Raw genomic sequence first — 24544 nt, forward strand, 5'->3', positions numbered from 1 at the left:
CTGAAGGTACCTAGATGAGGAAAAAAGCACACCAGGAACTGTTGTGGGGGGTGAGAAGACAAATTCTACAGGGCTGCAGAGCTAGTGTGAACATGGCTTCCCTCATCTTCATCCAAAACTGCGTTCCTAGCCCATATGACTGATGTCTGTGCATGTCTCTGCCCAAGGATTTTTTGTTTCAACTCCAAGAATACGGGGGGAGTTGGGCAAGTCATTATAATAGAGGACTGCTCTTCTTACCCCATTATCCGATGAGATACTGGATAGGGAAGCCTCTGAAACTTGTAAAGCAATTTGCAAGCAGGCCACCTGCTTGTATTTAACAAATAGGCTAGAAATACCTATGTGTGGGGAAAATGCGTCCCCAAAACACCCCAACCCCTCCGGGTCCCCGCCAGCCCAGCCTCTCTCCTGACTGTCGCGCGAAGCGGCGGTTGACTAACGCGGGCCAGCCGTTCTGATGAACACAGGAGGGCCGGACGGGCCTGCTGGCTCGGACACCACGCGGAGGCAGAGCGCTGCCTGAGCCGCAGTTGAAGAAACCGCTCTCGGGCTGGACGAAGGCGGAGCAGCAGCTCAGACTGGGCCAACAGAAGAGCCTTACAATGCCTGGAGCAGTCCGAGGACAGCCCCCGGCGCGAGGCACTCTGGGACTTGTAGTTCGCTTCCCAGACAGCGCTTTTTCCCACTTGGTCTCCCCGCCTTTCCATGTCGCTTTTATTCTTCCCTTCACCTCCCAGCCCGCCGACTTCCTGGTCGTCGCACGTCCTCAGGTATGACTACACTACCCAGAAGTCTCCTCTTCGTGTCCCAGCGCGGGCGGGCGTCGGCGGTTCCTCTGGACTACAGGTTCCAGAAGTCCTATGCAGAAGTGCTTCCCTCTCTCATTTCCAGGACCACAATTCCCAGAGACTTCGGCTTCACGGCGTTTCTCTTTTTGCCCGATCTCCCCTGGAGCTGGCTGGGCTTCGGCCGGCCAGAGGCCCACAGCAACGACGTGATCCGTCGTGAGCGGGTCCCAGGGTTTCCTCGGCGGCCCTTTTTTCTCTCCCCTCGGTCGTCCCCGTTGCAGGCTGTCGCGGCTGGCCTGAGCGGTGACCTGGCGGGTCGCGCCTGCGCTCTGCCCTGTTTCCTGCCTGGCTGGTGGCGGCGGCCATTTTGTTCATCCTCCTCCTCCTCCTGCTCCTCCTGGTTGGAGCGCAGTGTCCGGAGCGGGCTGGGGGAAGAGAGCCCGAGAGCAGGGTTCGGTACCTTTTCCTCTGTCCCCAGCCGGTGCCCAGAGCCCCCCTCCCCTTCCTCCCCACCCCCTCCCCTCCCCAGCCCTGCCCTCCCCCTTGTCCCGGGATCGCTCCGTCGCACCCACCATGATGGAAGACGACGGGCAGCCCCGGACTCTGTGAGTACCCGAGACGAGGGGTGCCAGGCGCCAAGAGGCCCGGGCACCGCGGGACGCTAAGGGAGGGAGCAGGAGAGACTGGGTCGAAGCCGGGACTCTAGGCGGCTCCCTGACCAGGGCGGCGTGGACGCGAAGTGCATTCCTCATCTGTCCCCTTTTCCTTGGGAAGGAAATCCTCCCTTCCCCCAAACACAGTCACTTCCTGGGGTCTGGGGCTTGTCTCGACCTTTTTCTCTGGCGCCCTTCTTTGCATGCCCTCCCTAGGCCGGGTTTCTGCACGGCTGAGGCTGTCAGGCCCCGGAGAACTCCTGCACCCCCTGCGCGTTGGGCACCCTGGGCTGGGCCTGGAGCTGCCGGTGCCCACGGGGAAAGAGCCTGGCGGGGGTGGGGTTGGGGGTGGGCCCCGCGGGCCCCGAGGAATTGGTACTCACTCCTTACACGTCCTCAGCTCGAGTCGCTCCCAGCTCTTCTCCCCAGCTAAGCTCTCGGAGGAAGCAGGACACTCTTTTACCACTCAAGCCCCTTCTCTCTTTATGCCCCACGTGCCCCCGCCCACGCTGTCAGAAACACCCGCCTAGCGCCCGCTACTTTTGAAGTGCATAAGGGATACCTTTTGCTGCCCGAGCATCTTTCCCTTCTTGGATAAAGAAGTTTACTTTGAGCGCTCCCTACGCTAAACTGACAACCAGTTGTTAAACTCCTTTTGCACTCTAGGTGTTGCCTCTTCCTAATCTGTTTGTGCGTCGAAACCTTCAGAGTTGGCTAAAATTATGTCTTCATCCGCTATTTGATGTGTGTCTTCTGAACGCTTTTTCTCCTGTCTTGCTGTTGCTTTTTACCTGAAGCCCAATCTAATGAATGAATTCTGTCTTACAACCACTTAATTCTGGTTTCCTTCCTTTCCCAATGAAGAGTGATGACTCAGCATTTGCATTCCTTTCTGAGTAGTGTGGCACTCCTTTCTTCTGCATCTTTTTTTTTTTTTTTTAAAGTCTGAATAGTTTTTAATTAAATGTTTAAGTTGGGCACCCTAATTTCCCGGCCTCTTCAGGTTCAGCACTCCTACCTTGAGTACCAGGGAGCCAGATCGCTGCTTTGTTTCTCTTGCCTCTCCTGGTATTGATAGGATCATAGTCCACTTGGCTCTGCTGTCTGATGGGGAAATTGCTTTTTGGGGAATAGATAAGCTGGATGGGCACTCGAGAAGTTTGACTAGCTTCACATCTCTTCACTCCTACCAAAGAAAGGATGCTCAGTAAAGAAGACAGATGTTCAATATTGATAGAGATTTTTTTGTGTGTGGCCTTGTACAGGAATAAATGTGTTCTCTAACGTCTCACTAAAGAATCCATCCTGTTTTGAGAATCTGAGGCCTACTGAAGCACATCAAATGCTTCAATGAAATGCTTGTTTAGTAGAACGTCTTTGTGTTTTGTGTTGTCTTCCATTTCTGCCTTCTCTCCCTAGAAGAAAGAATTGGGACACACTTAAAATTTGTCCTTCAGGCCAGGCGCGGTGGCTCACACCTGTAATCCCAGCACTTTGGGAGGCCGAGGCGGGCAGATCACGAGGTCAAGAGATCGAGACTATCCTGGCCAACATGGTGAAACTACGTCTCTACTAAAAATACAAAAATTAGCTGGGCGTGGTGGTGCGCGCCTGTAGTCTCTGCTACTCAGGAGGCTGAGGCAGGACAATCGCTTGAACCCCGGAGGTGGAGGTTGCAGTGAGCCAAGATCGCACCACTGCACTGCAGACTGGCGACAGAGCGAGACTCTGTCTGAACAATTAAAAAAAAAAAAGAAGGAAATTTGTCCTTCAACATCTGTTGAAGCCAAGACTTGGTGTTGAGTTACAATGTGTACTTTGATATAAGCATCTGGGAAAGCTAGACTTAAAGACTAGCTAACATGTATTTAACAAAGATAAAAGTTACATCACATCTAAAAATCTGAAGTGTCATCATCACACACTGAATGATTGATAAATACTCATGGCAGGTGTCTCATTTACTGTATCTCTCTGTTCCTTACCAAGAGGAATGTCTGGTTTTGTAGTGCTCAAGAATGTGCTTTTTTGATGTCTTTTATTTATCTTTGCATCTGCCTTGTCTTCATCCCTATCAGTTTCTCCAGGAGACTAATAAGCTAACTTCTTTGTCACTTATTTCCTTCCTCTACCTTCTCTAATCTCTTGTTCTTTCTTTGAAACAGTTAAGTTGTCTATGTTTACGGTTCTCTAAAACTGTGACATGTGTTCATATGAATAAATAGACATCTTAAGCTCTGTTGTTTTGTATGTCAGTACGTGTTTACTATTCTGTCTTCCTTTTTCCTTCTCCCACCCTTTCCCATGGGGACTTTTTCTTTTTCTTTCTTTCTTTCTTTCTTTTTTTGTTTTTAAGAGAAGGACTACTACATCTTCCTAGGTCTTATCCCTGCAGCACTTAGGTCACTGCCTGGAACATAAGAGGTACTCAGTATTTCTACAATGATTGTACTTCTTTCATTAAATTAGTATTAAGTTCTTTTTTAAAAGTCCTGGTTGAACTAAGATTGTAGGCAGACATTACTGTCACACGTGGTGCAGTCTGTTGACTTTTATATATTTTTTAAAACCTTCAAATGTAAAATCTTGAGATAAAAACAAATGTTTCACAATTGGGATTTTTATTAGAGTTTAATACAAATAATGCATAGTAGTTTTTCTAAGAGTACATTTTACATATTCTCAAAGGGTTCTATTAGATATAAGTAACATGATGAAAACTTTGAACATGATTTTAGACATTGATATCTAGTAGGGTTTTATTTTGTTTATGGAGATCTTATATTTTACATTGTGAGCTATGGATTAGGTTTTTCAAGTGGCCAGTATGTTTTAAAAGAATGTGTTCTTAACAAAGCTTATCTTAAATTGTTTCCTTAAGATGCCTGTGTGTTACTAGTGAGGTTTTTTTCCTGCAGACACACACAAGCTAAGACATATGGTTCTATCTTCAGAAAACAATATGGTGTTTAGAGCCTAGGTAGGTCTTTAAATATTCATTACCTACAGTATTACTAATTTATTTGATGGTATTTAAAGTGGCATAGAATTGCTTTGATGTTGAGCCTAAATTTCTATTTGTCATATAGTTGCTTTAAAGGTCTGTTTTCTGATGTTCTTCATTCTCATTTGACATTTATTTTGGGGTATTATGCATTGAGTAACTTGTGATCTAAAAAAACAAACAAGATCATGCTGTGTAATACTGGTGTTGGAACTGGACTGTCTGACACCTGCCTTGTGGGACACACGTTTCAGGCTTGGGTTGTGTGTAGCTTTGTAGTGCAGTGATTTGATCCATGGTATATCTGAATCTACAATATGACACTAAATTGTAATAGTGTTTTATTGTAGCTTATTTTCTTCATCTATCTGATGCACCAAAATTGCTAGGAATTCATGTAATACCATGTTATGCAATCCCTTCCTTTAAGGCAGTTCTTTCTTCCTGGAAATAAGCTAATGATTTAGAGTATAATCTGAATAAGAGCAAAGCAGAAGAAAATTCTATAAAATATTACAAAATTGACTGGCTATACCATGGATTTGTCTATTCTGTTGCTATAATCAAGCCCCTCATTCAAATTCAACTTAATCATATTCTTTGTTTCTTTAAAGTAAGAGTGTGTGTGTGTGTGTGTGTGTGTGTGTGTGTGAATATCTCATATATATAGTTGGTCAATTTAGTTGTACCTCCTGCAGCTCTCTTCCATTATGCCTTCTTCCTAAAATGAAATACTGTACTGACACATTGAACAATTAATTAGAGATCTATTGAAGAATATTATTGCAAAATCTCTTCTTGTATAGGACTTGTCAAGAACAAAAGCAGAACTGTTACGGAAATTTAGGTATAGCTTTTTGTGTGAAAATGCTGATAATTTCAGCCTTGGTAGGGCTACTCTTTTCAGAGTGAGAGCACATTCAGTGTTGAAAAGTGTCATTAGTCTTCTGAAAGGCATGATATTCTTAACTTAAAATTCTGCCCAGTCAGACACAAGAAGTAGTTTGGCAATGTGAACTTCTGCCTACTGTGAAACTGCTAAGTTTCTAGCCTCCAATTGGATTTTAACCCTGATGCTAGGGATAAAGGTGTCATTTTCAGTTTTTAATGCTTCAATTCCTACAGTTCCTGTTCTTAGAAGACAAAATAGACTCTAAGGTATGCCTCTTTTAAATTTTTTCCTTGAGTTAAAAATCATTCTGGAATTTCCTAAGTGTTTACTCTTTGAATTGACCTCTCAATACAAAAATTGGAGCCATTTGTCTTTTTTCTGTTATTTCGTATATGTTCTTTAGGTAGAAATTATATATTTGAAGACTTGGAACTTTAGGTTGACTACTTCATAACCAGAGCAGAAAGAAAGTGAAGTGTAGAAGCTGTAATTTGGAAAGAATAAAGATATCATTTCAATAAACTACCAAGAGATGATCTTACTAGGTCAGGCATTGAACTTTGTCTTAAATATTTTTGTTAGTATTTACTTTGGGACAGATTATTTTATGATAATGTGAAGGTACTTACAACAGAATAGAACAGTACTTTAAAAGCTATACAATACGTCTCAAGTGTTATGATGCATGAAGGCAAATGTAAATGAAAAAGCAATCTGAAATTTGGGTACAAGAAGTCAGTAAAAGAAAAGGCAGTCTGAAATATGGGTAAAGTTTAGGTGAAATTATATAGTGAATCATGGCTTTTTAATCCTGGTAAATTAAGATACTGTGTGTGTTGTTATGGAAGGTCTTTCATGTTAGTTTTTGAAATTGAGTTTGCTGCTTAACAACTTTGAGTTAACTTTGAGTGAAGATAATTTGAAAAATAGGAAACCTTAACACTGGATCTTTTAATAAATATTTCATGACATTCTAAACTTAGATATTAACATTTTCATCTTTGCCTTCAGTGCTAGAAATGTAAATTAATGTATCTAAATATGCCTCTAGAAATTCTTCAAGATCTGTAACTGACAGGAAATAGGTTGACTTGGAATAAGGGTTTATTTTTGTTTTTCAGATGAAGTTTCGCTCTTGTTATCCAGGCTGGAGTGCAATGGCATGATCTCAGCCCACTGCAACCTCCGCCTCCCAGATTCAAGTGATTCTCCTGCGTCAGCCTCTCCCCAGTAGCTGGGATTGCAGGCGCCCGCCACCACGCCTGGCTAATTTTTTGTATTTTTAGTAGAGACGGCGTTTCACCATGTTGGCCAGGCTGGTCTTGAACTCCTGACCTCAAGTGATCCACTCTGCCATGGCTTCCCAGAATGTTAGGATTACAGGCGTGAGCCACTGCACCTGGCGGAATAAAGATCTTATTAAACAGTGACAGCTTTTATTGTGACTATTAGATACAGAAGGTAACTAATGCCCATATAGTTTTTCCTGAAGAAATCGATGTTTAAACAGTAATGGAAATAGAAAACTATTTAAAATGTGTTATATTAAAGTGGTAATTCTATTTTAATTTTGTTATTAGCTAGCTTCAATACGTGAAAATGAGTTTTATCCATCCTTCTTTTCTCTTAGAAATGAGCTAACTAGTCTTTTAGGCAAGGAACCTAATGTTTAGAAGCTCAAGATCGCTTGTTCGTTTTTCTTTTTTTCTTTTTTTGGAGACGGAGTCTCACTGTGTCCCCCAGGCTGGAGTGCAGTGATGTGATCTTGGCTCACTGCAATCTCCGCCTCCCAGGTTCAAGCGATTCTCCTGCCTCAGCCTCCCAAGTAGCTGGGATTATAGGTGCACGCCACCACACCCGGCTACTTTTTGTATTTTTAGTAGAAATGGGGTTTCACCATGAGACCTCACCATGAGGTCTCGAACTCCTGACCTCATGATCCGCCCGCCTTAGCCTCCCAAAGTGCTGGGATTACAGGCATGAGCCACCGTGCCCAGTCACTTGTTCATTTTTCTTACAGATAGGTCTACTCTGTACAAAAAGAAATCATTTCAGAGATACAGGCTTACAAACCCCTACGAGTTAAGAAGGGGCAAGCAGTCTGTGGCTGGCTCATAACCCAATAACCTTTTACTCCTGCTGGAAAAAGTGTGTCACTACATTTGTCTGCTGATGGATCGGCTCTTTAAATTAGGAGGAAAAGATGGCACAGTGGACGTAAACCAGTTTGTCACTTGTTTAGTCCCCTATTTAAGTAGTATTGGATGTGTGTTTCAATTTTAGAGCAGGTACACTAAGGTTATTAGTGCTCATTGCAATAAAATTCTTAACTGGAAAATTGCTACTAATTCTTAATTGGATCTTTTCAGTTTTTTAGGTAACCTAAGCTTTCTCAGTCTATTTTTCCCTTTGAGTATTCCATCTTAAAGCATATTGTGTATTTAATGTGGCAACTATGTTGCAAGTCTTATGTTGGTCTTAATACTCAGTTTCCAGATGTAATATATTACAAGTAGAAAAAGAAATTTACTTTCCAGAATGAACTTTGTTAAATTTTACAGATATTGTTTGGTTTATGAGGTTGTTCATAACGGATGCAAATTTGAGGAATTATGTGTAGAATACCAGAAAGACTTAAGTGTTTGGCAATTTATTGAGATAAATTAAGATAAATCAGTAGAACAAGACATAAACCAAGGTGGTCATCTCTGCGTGGTGAAGTAGCATTTTTTTCTTTTCTTTTTTAAACTTTCCTGTATTTTAAATCTTTTACACAAAACACATACATTCAATTTGTAATTAGAAAAAAAGAAACCAAATTTTTAAGTGTCCATAGTCAAAAGTATACCTGGATTTGTCTTAATTTTTCTCTGAATTTCTTAAGAAATCTTTGTATTTGCTTTTTTATCTACATTAAGATATATTTTGTTGGCTGGGCATGATGGCTCACTCCTGTAAATCCCAGCATTTTGGGAGGCCCAGGCGGGTGGATCACTTGAGGTTCAGGAGTTTGAGACCAGCCAGGCCAACATGGTGAAACCCCGTCTCTACTAAATATACAAAAATTAGATGGGTGTGGTGGTACAGGCCTGTAGTCCCAGCTACCTGGGAGGCTGAGGCAGGAGAATTGCTTGAACCTGGGAGGCAGAGGTTGCAGTGAGCCGAGATTGCACTACTGCACTCCAGCCTGGGTGACAGAGTGAGACTCCATCTCAAAAAAATGCATATATATTTTGTTGATTCTGATGCATTTTAGACTAGGAAATTTTATATTTTACCCTGCTCTCCTAAAATGAAATAGTGAAGACATCATTGCAAGTAACCTTACTTAGCCAAAAACAAAACAACAAAAACCCTCCACCCTCTGTATGTTTTACTGTAACTTTACTCTAATTCTGTTCCTTGTTCATGCAATTGCTTTTGTTGGGAGTCTAAGATAAACTCACTTTATGTTTAATATCCTATTACAATCAGGTGTTTTAATGAATTAGTATTTGTTGTATTTGTGTGTGTGTGTGTGTGTGTGTGTTATAAATTATTTTTAATTATAAATTGTAGTTATCTTGAGACTGGTTTAAAATTTTAACAATTAGAATAAGATGAGAAAATTATATCCAGGATACAGAATAATAATGCCATTGGGGTATAAAAGATCACATTGATTCGTTTTTTAAATGTCTTTCAGAGTGGTATTTTAGTGGCCTAAGAACAATTGTTATTTTCCTAAATAAGGGTTAATCTTACCTTCATAGGATCAGGTTTAATTGGAGAAATTTTATTGAAAACAGAGGAAGTTAAAGTGAAATAAAAGGTGGCCGGGCGCGATGGCTCATGCTTGTAATTCCAGCACTTTGGGAGGCCAAGGCGGACCGATCACCTGAGGTCAGGTGTTCGAGACCTGCCTGACCAATACGATGAAACCCCGTCTCTACTAAGAATACAAAAATTAGTCAGGCATGGTGGCATGCATGGTGGCATGCACCTGTAATCCCAGCTACTCGGGAGACTGAGAAAGGAAAATCGTTTGAATCCGGGAGGCGGAGGTTGCAGTGAGCTGAGATCATGCCATTGCACTCCAGTCTGGGCAGGCAGCAAGAGCAAAACTCCATCTCAGAAAAAAGAAAGAAAAGGTGATGAATTAAATGATAGCACAGTGGAGCCAGAGCTAAAGGAAAAATTGCTGATAACGTATTTTTTTCTTGTCAGATACGTAGGTAACCTTTCCAGAGATGTGACAGAAGTCCTCATACTTCAGTTGTTCAGTCAGATTGGACCCTGTAAAAGCTGTAAAATGATAACAGAGGTAAGATCTTCCCAGTTCCATGTGCTGACAATTAGCGTGGTGGGTTGATTAGCATGATTTTAAAATTGCATTATAAGCCTCAAGTTATTCTGGTGGAGAGATTTGTGTTGTGTTGACTTATTACTTTGCTTTGGCTCACAAACTAGGCTTAGAATGGAGTTTTATTTGAGAGGGCAAAGTTTCTGTGCTGTTAATCTCAAATGGTCATTCTTTGTGGTGTGGTTATCTTGAAGTGATTCTGCTTTTAGAACACTATTAGAGCTCATTTCAGAGTGGTGAAAAACTGGGAAGTATTTCATACAATTCCCATAAGAATGTTAACGATTTGGACAGTGTATGTTCATGTGCGAGAACACGAGGTTATGTGTGTAGTGTGCGGCACTGTTTGTCTCTTGTGTCTGTAGCAAATACTTAACCTTTTTATGCTTTCCTTCTAAGACTGTAGCAGCACCCGATGAGTCATGTTTTAGGCTTTTTTTCCTTGTCTTTTTGTTCATTGATCAGCTTTTTTTTTTTTGTCTATTTACTCTGTACTAGATACTGCAGTAAGTGCTAGAGATACACTGGTGAATAAAGATAGTTCCTTGTCCCATAGAATTTTACAGTTTAGTAGGGAGACAAAGGAGTTAGCAGGCACTTAGGATATAGGATAATAAAGGCTCCAGAAGCAGACAACTTAAAGTGCTGTGGGAGCAAATGGGTATCCAGCACAGCCTGAGGTCAGCGCGTGGCTTGTTGGAGGAGTCACTGCCTAGGTGGAAACCTTAAAAGGATAGTAGTACATACTGGCTAGAAAGGGATTGAGGGAAGAAGGGATTCCAAATAAAGGAAACTTTGATCCAGGTTGGTAGGGAGAGCAGGAGTGCTTAGGGCAGAGAGGGAAAAATAGAACCCGTAGCATTGTTGCAGTTTAAAATGGGATTAGTCAGAAGAGATGGCAGGAGTGTATGGAAAGGGCTAGAAACTGTGCTGAGAAGTTTGTCTGGTACTGAACCGGAGAACTGTTAAAAACCTTTAAAGTGCTTTGGCCTTTTGATTGTCTTTCCCAACTAATGACAATCATCATTTTGTTCTGGTGTATTATATTTTTCCTTCCTGCCTTTAATTATTTGTGCTTTCATCGATCAAAAAGTTCCTTTGCACTAGGCACTCTACAAGGTACTGGAGATATAATGGAGAGACAGCCAAGTGAGTTCCCCAAGCAAATGGGGATGTAAGCCATGAAGAGAATAAAGCCGAGTTCTGTGATGATTGGCGGGTTGGTGCTATATAGGCTAGGTGATGAGAGATGGCACCTCTTTGAGCTGAGACGAATAGCAAGATGGTGCTATCTGGGGTAACAGCTGGAGGCAGAGGAAACAGCAAATACAAAAGTCTTGAGTTGGTAATGAACTTGTGTTTGTGGAATCAAAGACTGATGGCTAGAGTCTGGTGAGGGATGGAGGGAAATGAGTCTAACTAACAGCAGGATTCAGAATCACAGGGCCTTATGGGCCATGACATAGTTTGAGTTTTACTCTGGTCGCAGTGGCAGACCAGTGGAGGGGCTTAAGCAGGGGGATGAGGTGCCAAGATTTGCATTTTTAAGCTTACTACTCTATGTAGAGAATGTCTGTTATATGGAGAATAGATTATAGTGGGCAAGAGCAGAAGGAGAAAAACCATCTGGATTTACTTCACTAGTCTAGGTAAAAGATGATGGAGGCTTATTCTCAAATGTGCTAGCCGAAGTCAAGATAAGGACAGAGGTTGATAGATTTGGAATATATTTTGGAGGTAGAATTGATAGGACTGGGTTTGGCTGTGGGACATAGGGAAAGGAAGAAATCAGGAAATACCCTAAGATTCATGTTAATGCAGTTGCATAGGTGGTAATGCTATTTATTTGCTAAAATGGGGGTGACGTGATGGATGTCACCACAGGGAGCGGTGTTAATCAGGAATTGTGTTTTGACAATGTTAGATTTAAGACATGAGTTAGACATTGAAGTGGACGTTAGATTAGGCAGTTGGATAAAGTAGTTTGGAATTCTGGAGAGACCAATGCTGAAGCTTGCAGTGGTATTTGAAGCCATGGGACTAGGTGAGTTCACAGAGAGAGAACGATGGTAAAGAAGAGCACAGAGGCCATGAAGTCTGAGGCCTGGACCAGCTCAACATTTAGAGTTTGCATAAAGGAAGAAAGATCCTACAGTGAGGAAACAGGAAAACCAGAGTGTGGTAGGATACAGAGAAGAGAATGTTTAAAGGAGGATGGTGGTCAACTGTAGTGAATTCTGCTTAGAAGTAAAGATTAGGATGGAAAAGGGATCACGGATGCAGCAGAGAGATCATTGTTGAGCTCAACATGCAGTTTCAGTGGCATGGTTGGCTTGGAAGCCGACAGAAGTAGGTTTAGGAGAGAACGCGTTGTGAGAAAGTGGGGAAAGAGTCACTAGAAAATTTTAAGAAACATTTGATAAAGATTTATTTTAACAGTATTTTTTAAAACCCCATGTATACATATAGCTATTTGAAGGATAGAGGGACTCGAAATGAATTTTCATAACTTCCGTATTCTAGAACTCTTAGATTTGAACTTGTAAAGTCTCATATTTCTCTGTCTTGACATTTATGTCATCCAACAAAAATTGGTGACAACACTAAATAAGGTAGGGACATAATTGATTTTTTTTTTTTAAGAGACAGGGTCTGACTCTGTCGTCCAGGCCGGAGTGCAGTGGTGCCATCATGGCTCACTGCAGCCTCCAACTCCTGGGTTCAAGTGATCGTCCCACCTCAGTCTCCCAAGTAGCTGGGGCACTACCACCACACTTAGTTCATTTTTAAATGTTTTTGTAGAGATTAATTTCACCATGTTAGCCAGGCTGGTCCTGAACTCCTAGGCTCAAGTGATCCTCCTGCCTCATCCTGCTAAAGTGCTGAGATTATAGGCATGAGCCACTGCACCCAGCCATAATTGATTTTTTTTTTTTTTTTTGAGACGGAGTCTGGCTGTGTTGCCCAGGCTGGAGTGCAATGGCATGATCTCGGCTCACCGCAGCCTCAGCCTCCTGGGTTTAAGCGATTCTCCTGCCTCAGCCTCCTGAGTAGCTGGGACTACAGGTGCGTGCCACCAAGCCCTGCTAATTTTTTTTTTTTTTTGTATTTTTAGCAGAGACTGGGTTTCACCATGTTGGCCAGGATGGTCTTGATCTTCTGACCTTGTGAACCGCCCACCTCGGCCTCCCAAAGTGCTGGGGTTATAGGCAGAAGCACTTTTTTTGTTTTCTTTTTGAGACAGAGTCTGGCTCTGTCGCCCAGGCTGGAGTGCAATGGCACAATCTTGGCTCACTACAACCTCTGCCTTCCAGGTTCAAATGATTCTCCTGCCTCAGCCTCCTGAGTAGCTGGGATTATAGACATCCACCACCAAACCCGGCTGATTTTTGGAATTTTTGGTAGAGATGGGGTCTCACTGTGTTGGTCAGGCTGGTCTCGAACTCCTGACCTCAAGTCATCCAGCTGCCTCAGCAGGTGTGAGCCACTGTGCCCAGCGCATAATTGATTTTTAGGATGTCACTTGGTGGTGTAAATAAGAAGCTTCCAAAGGGTATAAACTCTAATACAGAGTATCTAGCAGCTATTTAGTTTTCTTTCATAAATTTCATTTCAGTATGTGAGAAATCCTTTTTCCCCCATAGTTTTATGATTTTTTTTACTTTAGATGTTGTTATCATAGATTCTAGCTTTCCTTATATAATACAAATATATATTATTGATTCTAAGTCAAATTTTTTTAGAGTTTTAATATCTTTGATAGTTGGGATGTGACTTAGAAATAAGTGGTGTCTTAAATTAGGTGAAATGCAGTGTGATGTGAATATATAAAATATGTGATATCAGTGAATATATGTGTATATGTACATGGACGTGCATACATTGATTGGGAGCTGGCCTGCTATTAGATAGATTTGAAATTGGTATTCACGAGTAGACTAGTTTCCTAAAGTGTATGGGATTGTCATAGATCTACCATTGGACTCCTGTATGTTTAGCTGTGATTATCAGTGTTTTCCTTAGAGATCATTGGGGCAAAAGAGATAGGAGTGAAAGGAAAACTCAACTGGCACAATTTTAGCCTCTTATTTATTTTGATGTCCTTTCTTCAATGAATATTTATGGTAAATGTAATAACTCTTTTACAAGAAGAATTTACATGTGTGTTTTAATTTGAAGTCTTCCCCCATTTCCTTTCTTTACCTCTTAAGAACAGCATTCACGTGGCTACAACAGTAGGATTTTGTATGAGAGCCCATAGTTTTGTTGTCATTATTAACGATCCCACTTTTTTTCCCTCAAGGAAATGCCTTCTGGTTCCTTTGCCACTATTGTTTAGATGTCTTATTTTGGATTTTTCTTCTAAAACTTTCCTGGAATGAAAAATTGTGGTTGTTGAAAAGATCTTTATTTTATCTGGTATATTTATCCCTTGTAAGTCCAACTAGAATTCCACATTTTAAATATTATTCTTATAGGGCATTTTACATTGAATAATGATAACTGTTTGTAGCCTTACATAAAAATATATACTTGTACAGTTGTGCAGCTCTTCAGTATAGGTTGCAGTTTCATAGAAATTTGTTTCCAGTTTGGTTGTCAGGTGAGAATGTTGCTATAGCTTAGGTAGTACTACTTTCTTGACATCTTGATAAATGTGTTTTAGGTAACTACTGTCAAGCATAGGGTTGCAGAATATATTTAATATAGATTTTTTATATGGTGTTTTTATTACGTAAAATTGTAGCTTTGTCTTTGAATATTTTATTCAGATACATTTTCAGAACCTCTTTTCTTGATCACTGCTATTGTTGCTCTGATCTTTGGAAAACCAAATTCAAAGTATATAGAATCTTCAGTACATTACACTATTTTGGAAGGTAGGGAATTCATTTCAGTCGCTGGTTGTAAAGCTTAAATTTTCCTGTTTTTATTTTCATTCTTTCCATATCCAGAAAAGAAATCAATAAAATTCAGTCTTTGTAGCAGTATATAATTCCATCATTTGTAGTATTGATCCTAATTTTGATCAGGAGTAGTTTATAAAGTTGGTTCATTCTGTATTTCTGTATCCTGGGATACCACTTATAGAGGATTATGATGCATAAGTAGAACATATTTTAAAAATAATGTTGGAGAAGGAAAGCAATGGTAAGGAGTGGTCCTCATCAGATCTGAGTTTGAGGTTTTGTTTGGTTTAATATAAGCTTCTATTTTATGTTTAACAGACTTCACCAGAATTCTTTATTTTCATTTAATACTGATGCTCGTGATTCTACAACTGCTTTTATAGTTCCGTTTGAGTTCAGTAATATTCTGAGGTGCAAAGTCAGGTTTAGCTTTAAATCTTATTTTAAAAGTGTTAGGCTTTCATAAGCTTATGCAGTCTCACCTTGTACATTCCTAGCTATCAGTAATGTTTTTTCCTGGATTTTCTTCTCAGCAACCCGATAGCAGAAGGGTCAACTCTTCTGTTGGATTTTCTGTTTTGCAGCATACAAGCAATGACCCATATTGCTTTGTGGAATTTTATGAACACAGAGATGCAGCTGCTGCATTAGCTGCTATGAATGGGAGAAAAATTTTGGGAAAGGTAAGATAATAGGATGATGGCACCTTATGAGTACATATATTTGCATGTCAAACTAGTTTGTATTCTTTCTAGGCAAATTTTTGAACAGATACTCGGCTGCTGAGTGATGGTTTTGCTTTATTCAGCTTAGTGCTTTTACAAAAATAGCCCTGCTTGATAAATGATTTGATAAGTGGTAAGTGTTCTAACTCATGACATGCCTAATAATTTTATTAAATATAATCTTTATTTTTAGGAGGTCAAAGTAAACTGGGCAACCACACCAAGTAGCCAGAAAAAAGATACTTCCAGTAAGTACTCCTGCTGCATTTTACTGTGGAAGAGTTCTGAAATTATCCAGGAAGCATTACCAGCTTAACTAGGGTTTTTTTTCCCTCCTCTAGAGTTGCCTTAAAAAGGTTTTAGTGGCTGACTTCTTAAGTATTTGATTACCAAATGCTCTGATTTCAGATCACTTCCATGTGTTTGTTGGGGATTTGAGTCCAGAAATTACAACAGAAGATATCAAATCAGCATTTGCCCCCTTTGGTAAAATATCGTAAGTATCATAATCAGTACTACACTCAGTTGTGATAGGCAGAATTGTATATGATTAACTTGTAATTGAATTAAGATTTTCTTTCTCTAGTTAGTATGGTTTTGTTTTGTTTTGTTATTTTTTATTTACTTATTTTGGTTTGTTTTGAGTAGTGGATGTTGTTGAAAATGTTAATGTCATTTCAGTGTCTTGGGGTCTCGTTTTCATCTAATCCTGTGTATAATATGTTAAAAAAATTCAAGTGATTCTGTTTGTTATCTTTGAAGCAGATGTTTGAATGGTAAAACTTATAAAGTCCAGCTTTTTTGTCATGTGTTTTCAAAATTTGGTGGTTTAGGATAATGAGTTAATCAAAAGTAAATGTGATTTATACTGTGTAAGAGTTCAATAACTTTTATAGGAGGAATTTATAAATGGGAGAGTAGGTAAATCCTTGAATATATTGTGATTAAATTGGAAATGTTCATGTTTTATTATGATAAATGTGTTTTTGATATTTTAGCTGTAAGTGAAAAGTACTGTTATACTATTAAAATGTTTCAATGTATGAGTCATAAATGTGGGTTTAATTAATAGATGTTTTTCATTAGTGATATTTGATTCTACTAGTTAAGAGGCAAATGTGGTTTGATTTTTAACAACATTTATGCTCAGATTTTACTGTTGTTACTTGGTAAAAAATATATTGGAAAACTAAAAATGATTATGAATTGTAGAAAATGTTTATCATAATTTATCTTTCTGATTAAAATCAGTTTATTTTGTATATTTCCTGTAGATTTAAATTAAACATCTTAGTACTACTTTACAGGAAAGTGTTTCAACTAAGAACAACAATATTTTCTCTATTCAATTTGTTGTTCTATAGATTTAATTTCTTTAAAAGACTTAATTCTTAACTTTCTGTTTTGATATTTGCTTTGCTTTTTAATCTAAATGTGGTAAGTAGTACTATTTTAAAAATCAATATAAAAATAATACAGGTTGCTGTTTTTCAATCTTTATTTATACCTGAGACCTGCAGTTTTTCTTAAGTCCAAGTCACAATTAAAAGTAATAGCATTCTGGTTATTTTGCAGAATTGCTCATAAGAATGGACAGGATCTTGAAGGCTAACTGCAAGGAACTGTGCACACTGGAACTCAGTTGTAGATTTTTTTTCTCATTTCTATTTATTCTTATTATACATTATTTATATATACATATTTTAGTATTTACATTTTAACATTCTATATTCAGTGGAGTTCTATATTTCCAATCATTTAACTTACTCACTAAAATTTCTGTGTAAATTTGTTGTTTTCGTACTGGTGTGCTTAGCATTGTTGTTAGTTTTTTATTCTCCTTTCTTAAATTTCTGAAAATGTCAATTTTTCAAAATTTACAGCTGCCCAAACTCCAAAATGATGGTAGAGAATTGACCAAGAAAAATAAAGAAATCTGTTAACAGGCCATGTATGCCTTTTTAATTCCTATTTTTTCCTCTTTTTCAATTTTTTAATATTTCATATATTTTGTATCACTAGGCAGAAGACATTTAACTATTTAGAGATTGCATGGTAAAGTAGTTAGTATTGTTACAGTAATTTATAGAATCAGTAAACCTTAGAGGACACTAGTAAATAGAGTATTAGAAAGGGAAACTGTTGTTCCTATTAATCTTCAAATTTGAGCATTTAGTTTAGAAAGCACAGGCTATTTGATTAGGTTGCATGTTTATTACATGTTTTTGTCCTACTGCTTTTTTCTAACAGGTAAAGAAGCATTAGGGAGAGTTCAGGAATGGTTGTAGTTAATTAGGGCTAACTGGAATTTTATTTTAAAAATGCTCACAATACAGTGTGTGTGGTTCCTTTTAGTTTTTATTTTGAGGGTGGCTCTTACTTCCCTCATTTAGCTGTGCTTCTTTTCACAGGGATGCCCGGGTAGTTAAAGACATGGCAACTGGAAAATCCAAAGGCTATGGTTTTGTATCTTTTTATAACAAACTGGTACGTTCTTCCATTTCAATTTATATTTTTTAATACTAAATTTAGTCATTAGTTACTTAATGTATTGCATCTGAAACTTGAATATACTTGAATGTTAACTGCAAACACAACTTTTATGTAATGTTATGTATGTTTTAATAATAGAGTATAATTTCATTCTTTCGTAAACTCGAAAATAAATAGCTAGAAAAAGAATGATACTATAAGGAAGATTATTAAAATTGTGTTTGTACATTGGTAAAGGTCAGATGGATTTAGAAGTGAAGCCCAGGTCTAGGACAGATGAGCTGATCTGCAAATTTAGAGAGTAGGCAAATTGTATTCAGTTTTAACCGTGAAAATCTCGGTTTTAACTCTTCCTTTTAAATTATTACTGATACTCTTATATGACTGGGATGTTAGTGACTACAGCAAATTATATAAATAAAAATTTAAGCAATTCATCTTGATTTTTGTATATATTCTTTGTAAAGAGGTACCAAAGTAAGCATTTGCGTTAACTATAACATTAAATAATAAAGTGGGCTTTGATTTTAAAGCAGTTTCAATAACTTAAATCACCTTTTTTTTTTTTTTTTTTTTTTTGAGATAGTCTCACTCTGTTGCCCAGGCTGGAGTCCAGTGGCGCCATCTCAGCCCACTGCAACCTCCGCCTCCCGGGTTCAAGCAATTCTGCTGCCTCAGCCTTCCGAGTAGCTGGGATTACAGGCATGTGCCACTAAACCCAGCTAATTTTTATATTTTTAGTAGAGACATGGTTTCACTTGTGTTGGCCAGGCTGGTCTCAAACTCCTGACCTCAAGTGATCCTCCTGCCTTGGCCTCCCAAAGTGCTGGGACTACAGGTCATCTACATTTTATTGAAGTGGTAAGATAAAGGGCCAGAGTATCTGTTTTAGCTTAGATTGAATCACTCAAGTTCAAATCATTTTCTAGTTGGTAATAGTTCAGTTTTGTTTTGTTTAGGATGTTTAGTGAATTCATCTACTGATTTGTTTTGGATCCAGCAGTGCCGATGCTTTATTTAATATTTATCACTATTTTCTTTGTGATTGTGCTAGCTTTTTTTTTTATCCATAGGATGCAGAAAATGCGATTGTGCATATGGGAGGTCAGTGGTTGGGTGGTCGTCAAATCCGAACCAACTGGGCCACACGTAAACCACCTGCACCTAAAAGTACACAAGAAAGTAAGATATATCCACTGTGTGTGTTAAAATTATAGATTCTTCACAAAATCATGTATCATGTATTCATCTAGTCTCAATTTCTGATTTATTTATTTAAGAGACAGAATCTGGCTCTGTTGCCCAGGCTGGAGTGTGGTGGCGTGATCTTGGCTCACTGTGGCCTGAAACTCCTGGGTATAAGTGATCCTTTCACCTCAGCCTCCTGAGTAACTGGGACTACAGGGACGTGCCACCATGCCCAGCTAATTTTTAAATTTTTAATAGAGACAGGGTCTGGTTATGTTGTCCAGGCTGCCCTTAGTATTTAATTAGTGTTGCAAGACACTAATTATTTTACTTTATATTTCGTTATCTGAAAATAATTGGGCTATGATATAAGTATTTTTGGAGCTGTGAATCACCTGATTTTATAGATCAAGTCTGTGTCAAATCATAGCATCAATAAAAATTATATTTTCTCCTCCCATTGAGGTATATATCTTTTTTTTTTTTTTTTTTTTTAAGGCGGAGTCTCACTCTGTCACCCAGGCTGGAGTGCAGTGGTGTGATCTCGGTTCACTGCAACCTTTGCCTCCCAGGTTCAAGCGATTCTTCTGCCTCAGCCTCCTGAGTGGCTGGGATCACAGGGGTGTGCCACCACACCCAGCCAATTTTTGTATTTTTAGTAGAGATAGGGTTTCACCGTATTGGTCAGGCTGGTCTCGAGCTCCTGACCTCGTGATCCACCCACCTCAGTCTCCCAAAGTGCTGGGATTATAGGTGTGAGCCACTGCACCCTGCCTTAATTTTTGAATTTTTAGTAGAGACAAGGTTTCGTCATGATGGCCAGGCTGGTGTCGAACTCCTGACCTCACGTGATCTGCCCACCTCAGCCTCCCAGAGTGCTGGGATTACAGGCATGAGCCACTGCGCCCAGCCTGAGGCATATCTTAATAGTATATAGTAACTAACAAAAGATAGTTTTATAGTACCATATAACAGTCAACGTTTTTGTTTTGTTTCTGCATACAGACAACACTAAGCAATTGAGATTTGAAGATGTAGTAAACCAGTCAAGTCCAAAAAATTGTACTGTGTACTGTGGAGGAATTGCGTCTGGGTTAACAGGTACAATGTTTGGTTTTCTAATCACCTCTGAGGAGCTTCATCACTATTCTTATGAATTTCATGATACACATCAGCCATGTTTTATTTGTATGTTTTGTTTTATAGATCAGCTTATGAGACAGACATTCTCACCATTTGGACAAATTATGGAAATAAGAGTTTTCCCAGAAAAGGGCTATTCATTTGTCAGGTAACACTCTACTTGAAATATCATTATTACTCTTACATTTGATTCATTCCTTTCACTTACGTTCCCCAGGGTATCAGTGTCTGTTATTTTAGTGCTTCTTTGCAATATAGAAGTTTAAGCTACCTACCTAATATACTTTAGAAAAAAGTACCAACTTGCAGGTATAAACTGATGAGTCTCCATGTTACTTACTGTGTTAGGTTCTTAAAAAATAAAAGACAAAACCTGTCATTTTTCTTTCTTAGATTTTCAACCCATGAAAGTGCAGCCCATGCCATTGTTTCGGTGAACGGTACTACGATTGAAGGACATGTGGTTAAATGCTATTGGGGTAAAGAATCTCCTGATATGACTAAAAACTTCCAACAGGTAATTCGATTTTTCATAGCACTTTTTAAGTTTCCATCTTACATATCACATAAAAAGCTTTGGAAACTCTGTAAAATAAACAATAAAATAAAGCATATAGCTACTTTCAGTTGATTGTATTTCAAAATTGATTATTTGCGGTATTAACTGAATCTTAATACTTTCTTTTCACAGGTGTCACCACCCCAATAAACTTAGACAATGATAAATAACAGAGTCCTATTCACATAAGGGTGCTTACTTAGTTTTTCTCTTCCTTGTCTCCCACTCTTTCTTCATATACGGTGTTTCTTACGTGTTCCCTAAAACAATAATTTGCTTTTTCCTAGGTCGACTATAGTCAGTGGGGCCAATGGAGCCAAGTGTATGGAAACCCACAACAGTATGGACAGTATATGGCAAATGGGTGGCAAGTACCGCCTTACGGAGTATACGGGCAACCATGGAATCAACAAGGATTTGGAGTAGAGTAAGTTGTTTGGGTTTTTCCAGTATAGAAACATATGGCTCTGCCAAAATAAATAAAAGTGTGGTTTCCTAAGGAGAATCTATTTTAATTATATACGTTGAGCTATTTGGCATTATGAGCATTATAGAAACAAATCTAACAAAATACGATTTATGAGGCTAAGGAATTACTTCTTATTACCTCGGTGGAAAGGAGGGATTGGGATAACATTTAGTGTGTCCTATGATCCCTGTAAGCAGTTGGTAGAATTTGATTTACATTTCTGATACACTTTTATTTATTTTTGCATGTGAAAGATCTTTGTCCAGGTATATGCAGAAGTTTGATGGTTTTATGCCTATGTGGTATGTGTGAGAAATCTGAGGTTTGTGTGATACAAAGTAACTGCCTTTTTTTTTTTTTTTTCTTCTTTTTGTTGTTAAGAGTGGGTTCCTCCTTTGTAATTCCCCCACCTAGGGCCAGCCCGTACCTTTATTTTCTGATTTCTTCCTTTGAGAGTCTTTCCAACATGAACTTGTATTTTTAAAATTTGTTATGTAATAGATGATGTGTTGAATCATTCACAATTTTTAAAAAATTAGTTTGCAGATACTCCTTAGACATCATTGTGCTAAGTTGTGGTTATCTTAAAAATATCGAAGACTAATACTGGAATATGTATTCTACATATGTATCATGTATTTCTTTGATCTATGTATTTGTTGTAGGTGTGTTGATTTCTGGTTTTCTATTCTGTGATTAGGCTCTGCTTGATTTTTGTGTAAATACATACGTGATTTTTTCTTTCTTGTGTTTGCTGAAGATTTTTTTTTTTCTTCCAAGTCAATCACCTTCTGCTGCTTGGATGGGTGGATTTGGTGCTCAGCCTCCCCAAGGACAAGCTCCTCCCCCTGTAATACCTCCTCCTAACCAAGCTGGATATGGTATGGCAAGTTACCAAACACAGTGAGCCGGGACTCTTAAAAAAAGTTGTAATTCATGATAGGCTTCGATTTCCTGTGACACTTTGAAGACATGAAAGTAGACATCGGAAAATGAAAATATTTATTTTAAAAATTGAAATGTTTGGAACCTTTAGCACAGATTTGCTTTGGTGAAGGACACATGTCTTCTAGTTCTGCCTTTTTAAGTTTTTGTTCATGATGGATATGAACATGATTTTTCTTTGTGTACAAAAACTAAAATAAAGTCAATAAAGACAATTCTGACTACAAATTTTGATATAATAGGAAAAATGGCTAATACATTTTGATTCTTAGATACTATTCCATTTTTATCTTGCTGTTCAGTATTTTAACTCACTGTGTTTTTAAAAGAGCAAAAAAGGGAGGATCGTGAAAACCTGGGAATCACATATAAGTTCATCTTGAATCCTGATTCTCCCCTCCCCTTCCCTGAGGTGGACCACATTTGAAGTCAGCAGAGAAAAAGTGTGATATTCAGAAGAAATGCGTGATTTTGGAGTCGCTTTGGAGGAAATATTTTCTTTCTCTATGCCTAAAGAAACTGAAGCCAGACTGAAGTTTTGCACCCTAAAAAGGAACAGCATTGTTTGAGTTACTTGAGCAAATGTCGGTGGTCCACGTTAAACATATTTTTAAAACTTCCAAAAGTGTCGATTATTAAAATTGTAGTATATTACATTTCATTTTGGGGGGAAATTCCAAGTATGGTGTTTGTATTAAAGTCAGACAGTCATACTTGTACTTTTACATGAAGTTTAAATGATACACATTGTAAATATTCAATAACTACAGTGTTTAAAAAGCATGCTTCAACATAGAAGTAGCAGCAATGTAATTATTTGAAGTAACACTTAACACACTCCACTGCATTGAATGCAGTGGATTGATCAGAATGTTAAGACTGACATTTCCAAGGTTGGCTACTATGTAAAATTAAAATTACACAAATTGTGCAGAAAAAGCCTTAATTTTAATTTCATACAAATCTTTGATGCATTAGTATGTTCTAAAATGTCACTGGGAATTAGTTTTGTTTTTTTTTTTTGGTTTTGTTTTGTTTTTTGCTTTACATTACTTGGTATGTAAATACCTTGATTAAGACCTTATAAACCAATTTCAAGGTTACTATAAGTTGTATAGTACAAGTGTTTTTTAAAAATCTTGGGGTGTTTTTAAAAATTAAGATATATTTTGCCCAATAATTTTTTTAACAAGATTGCTAAAAACATCTTATTTAGACACTTCAATGTACCAATTTATAATTGGATATTCAGTTTAAATAGTACACAGAGTTGTGGCTTTTATTTTCAATTAATTTTTTCCTTGTGGGCAGTGTGCATGGTATCACAAGCCTGAGCAGAGGCTTAAGTTGTATGCGTGCAGAGTTTGTAAAGGAATCAGTTGGAAGATGCAGAAGACTGAGGTTTGCTTTCAAGGTATTTTTCAGGCTGTGTGGGTAAAATTTGCCTCAAATTTCTATCAAACAGGAATGTAAAATAGATAAAATCCTATGTATTTGAATTGTCAGAGCTAGGGAGTGCAAATGTCTTGGCAATGTATTCAAAATACTGGCCTGGGCACCAAAGAGTGCCTTTTACAGTTACGTAGTAAGATGCAATTGGTACCCACAAATTACTGTTTTCTAAACATTTGAAGTCTTACAGTTAGCTTTAAGATAATGATGATTTTATAAATTGGTGATCACAATAATTTTGGTATTACTTTCCTCCTTTTCTCACTTAGCAATATAGCCAAATGTATTCAACATAAAAATTCATAGGGTCTGAAGTTCATAGTTGGGCCAAATTTTTTTATGGCACCTTAGTTTTTACCATAAAGGTCATCTATTACACTCTTCTGTTATAAAATATACCCTTATTTCTTTTGTTTATAGTATCTTTGAGGAATGTTTTTGGAAAAGTTAATTTATATTTTATAGGGAGAACACTCAATAAATTATGTTAACTGTGCCCCTGAGTTAAAAATTTTATGAATATATGTGAAACTTGAACAACTGAAGACTTTTTTTAATTGATAAAATTAAAAATGCTTAGTATGCCTGTTTTGGTCTGCCAGTAAATTAAGTAGCTTATTGAGATAACTAACAGCTAAATATAGCTGTAGTATTTCCTGGCTGTATATTCTATGATTTAATAAAAATCCAGACTAGTTATATTGCCACAGTAAACATGTGACTGAAGTGTCCTTCATCTTAATCTGAAAGAGGGCAAAATTTCATGATCAGTTAATGGAAGTTATTTCATATTAAGTGGTTTTTTTTTTTTTTTTAGACGGAGTCTTGCCTTGTCACCAGGCTGGACTACAGTGGCAAGAACTTGGCTCACTGCAACCTCCGCTTCCCAGGTTCAAGCGATTCTCCTGCCTCAGCCTCCTGAGTAGCTAGGATTATAGTCATGTGCCACCAGCTAATTGTTTTGTATTTTTAGTAGAG

General features: G+C 38.3%; 1 protein-coding gene across 3 annotated transcripts; it reads left to right on the plus strand.

Moving 5' to 3' along the window:
• The first annotated feature begins 467 nt into the window (after window positions 1–467).
• TIAL1 (TIA1 cytotoxic granule-associated RNA binding protein-like 1) lies at window positions 468–24062 on the plus strand. 3 transcript variants are annotated; one of them, XM_011930266.1, is made up of 13 exons: window positions 468–1396; window positions 4363–4424; window positions 9547–9643; window positions 15126–15275; window positions 15511–15565; window positions 15726–15813; window positions 17729–17804; window positions 18884–18992; window positions 20004–20099; window positions 20205–20289; window positions 20535–20658; window positions 20988–21127; window positions 21950–24062. In XM_011930266.1, exons 3-13 carry the CDS (start codon window positions 9632–9634, stop codon window positions 22074–22076), a joined length of 1062 nt encoding a protein of 353 aa, XP_011785656.1. In that variant the 5' UTR covers window positions 468–1396; window positions 4363–4424; window positions 9547–9631; the 3' UTR covers window positions 22077–24062. The 3 variants fall into 3 exon arrangements, with proteins under 3 accessions (XP_011785656.1, XP_011785654.1, XP_011785655.1); XM_011930264.1 differs by lacking the exon at window positions 4363–4424; XM_011930265.1 differs by lacking the exon at window positions 4363–4424 and having other exon boundaries at window positions 15177–15275.
• The last annotated feature ends 482 nt before the right edge of the window (window positions 24063–24544 follow it).

The sequence above is a fragment of the Colobus angolensis genome, unplaced genomic scaffold, assembly GCF_000951035.1.
Source record: "Colobus angolensis palliatus isolate OR3802 unplaced genomic scaffold, Cang.pa_1.0 Scaffold85, whole genome shotgun sequence".
Classification (NCBI taxonomy): domain Eukaryota; kingdom Metazoa; phylum Chordata; class Mammalia; order Primates; family Cercopithecidae; genus Colobus; species Colobus angolensis.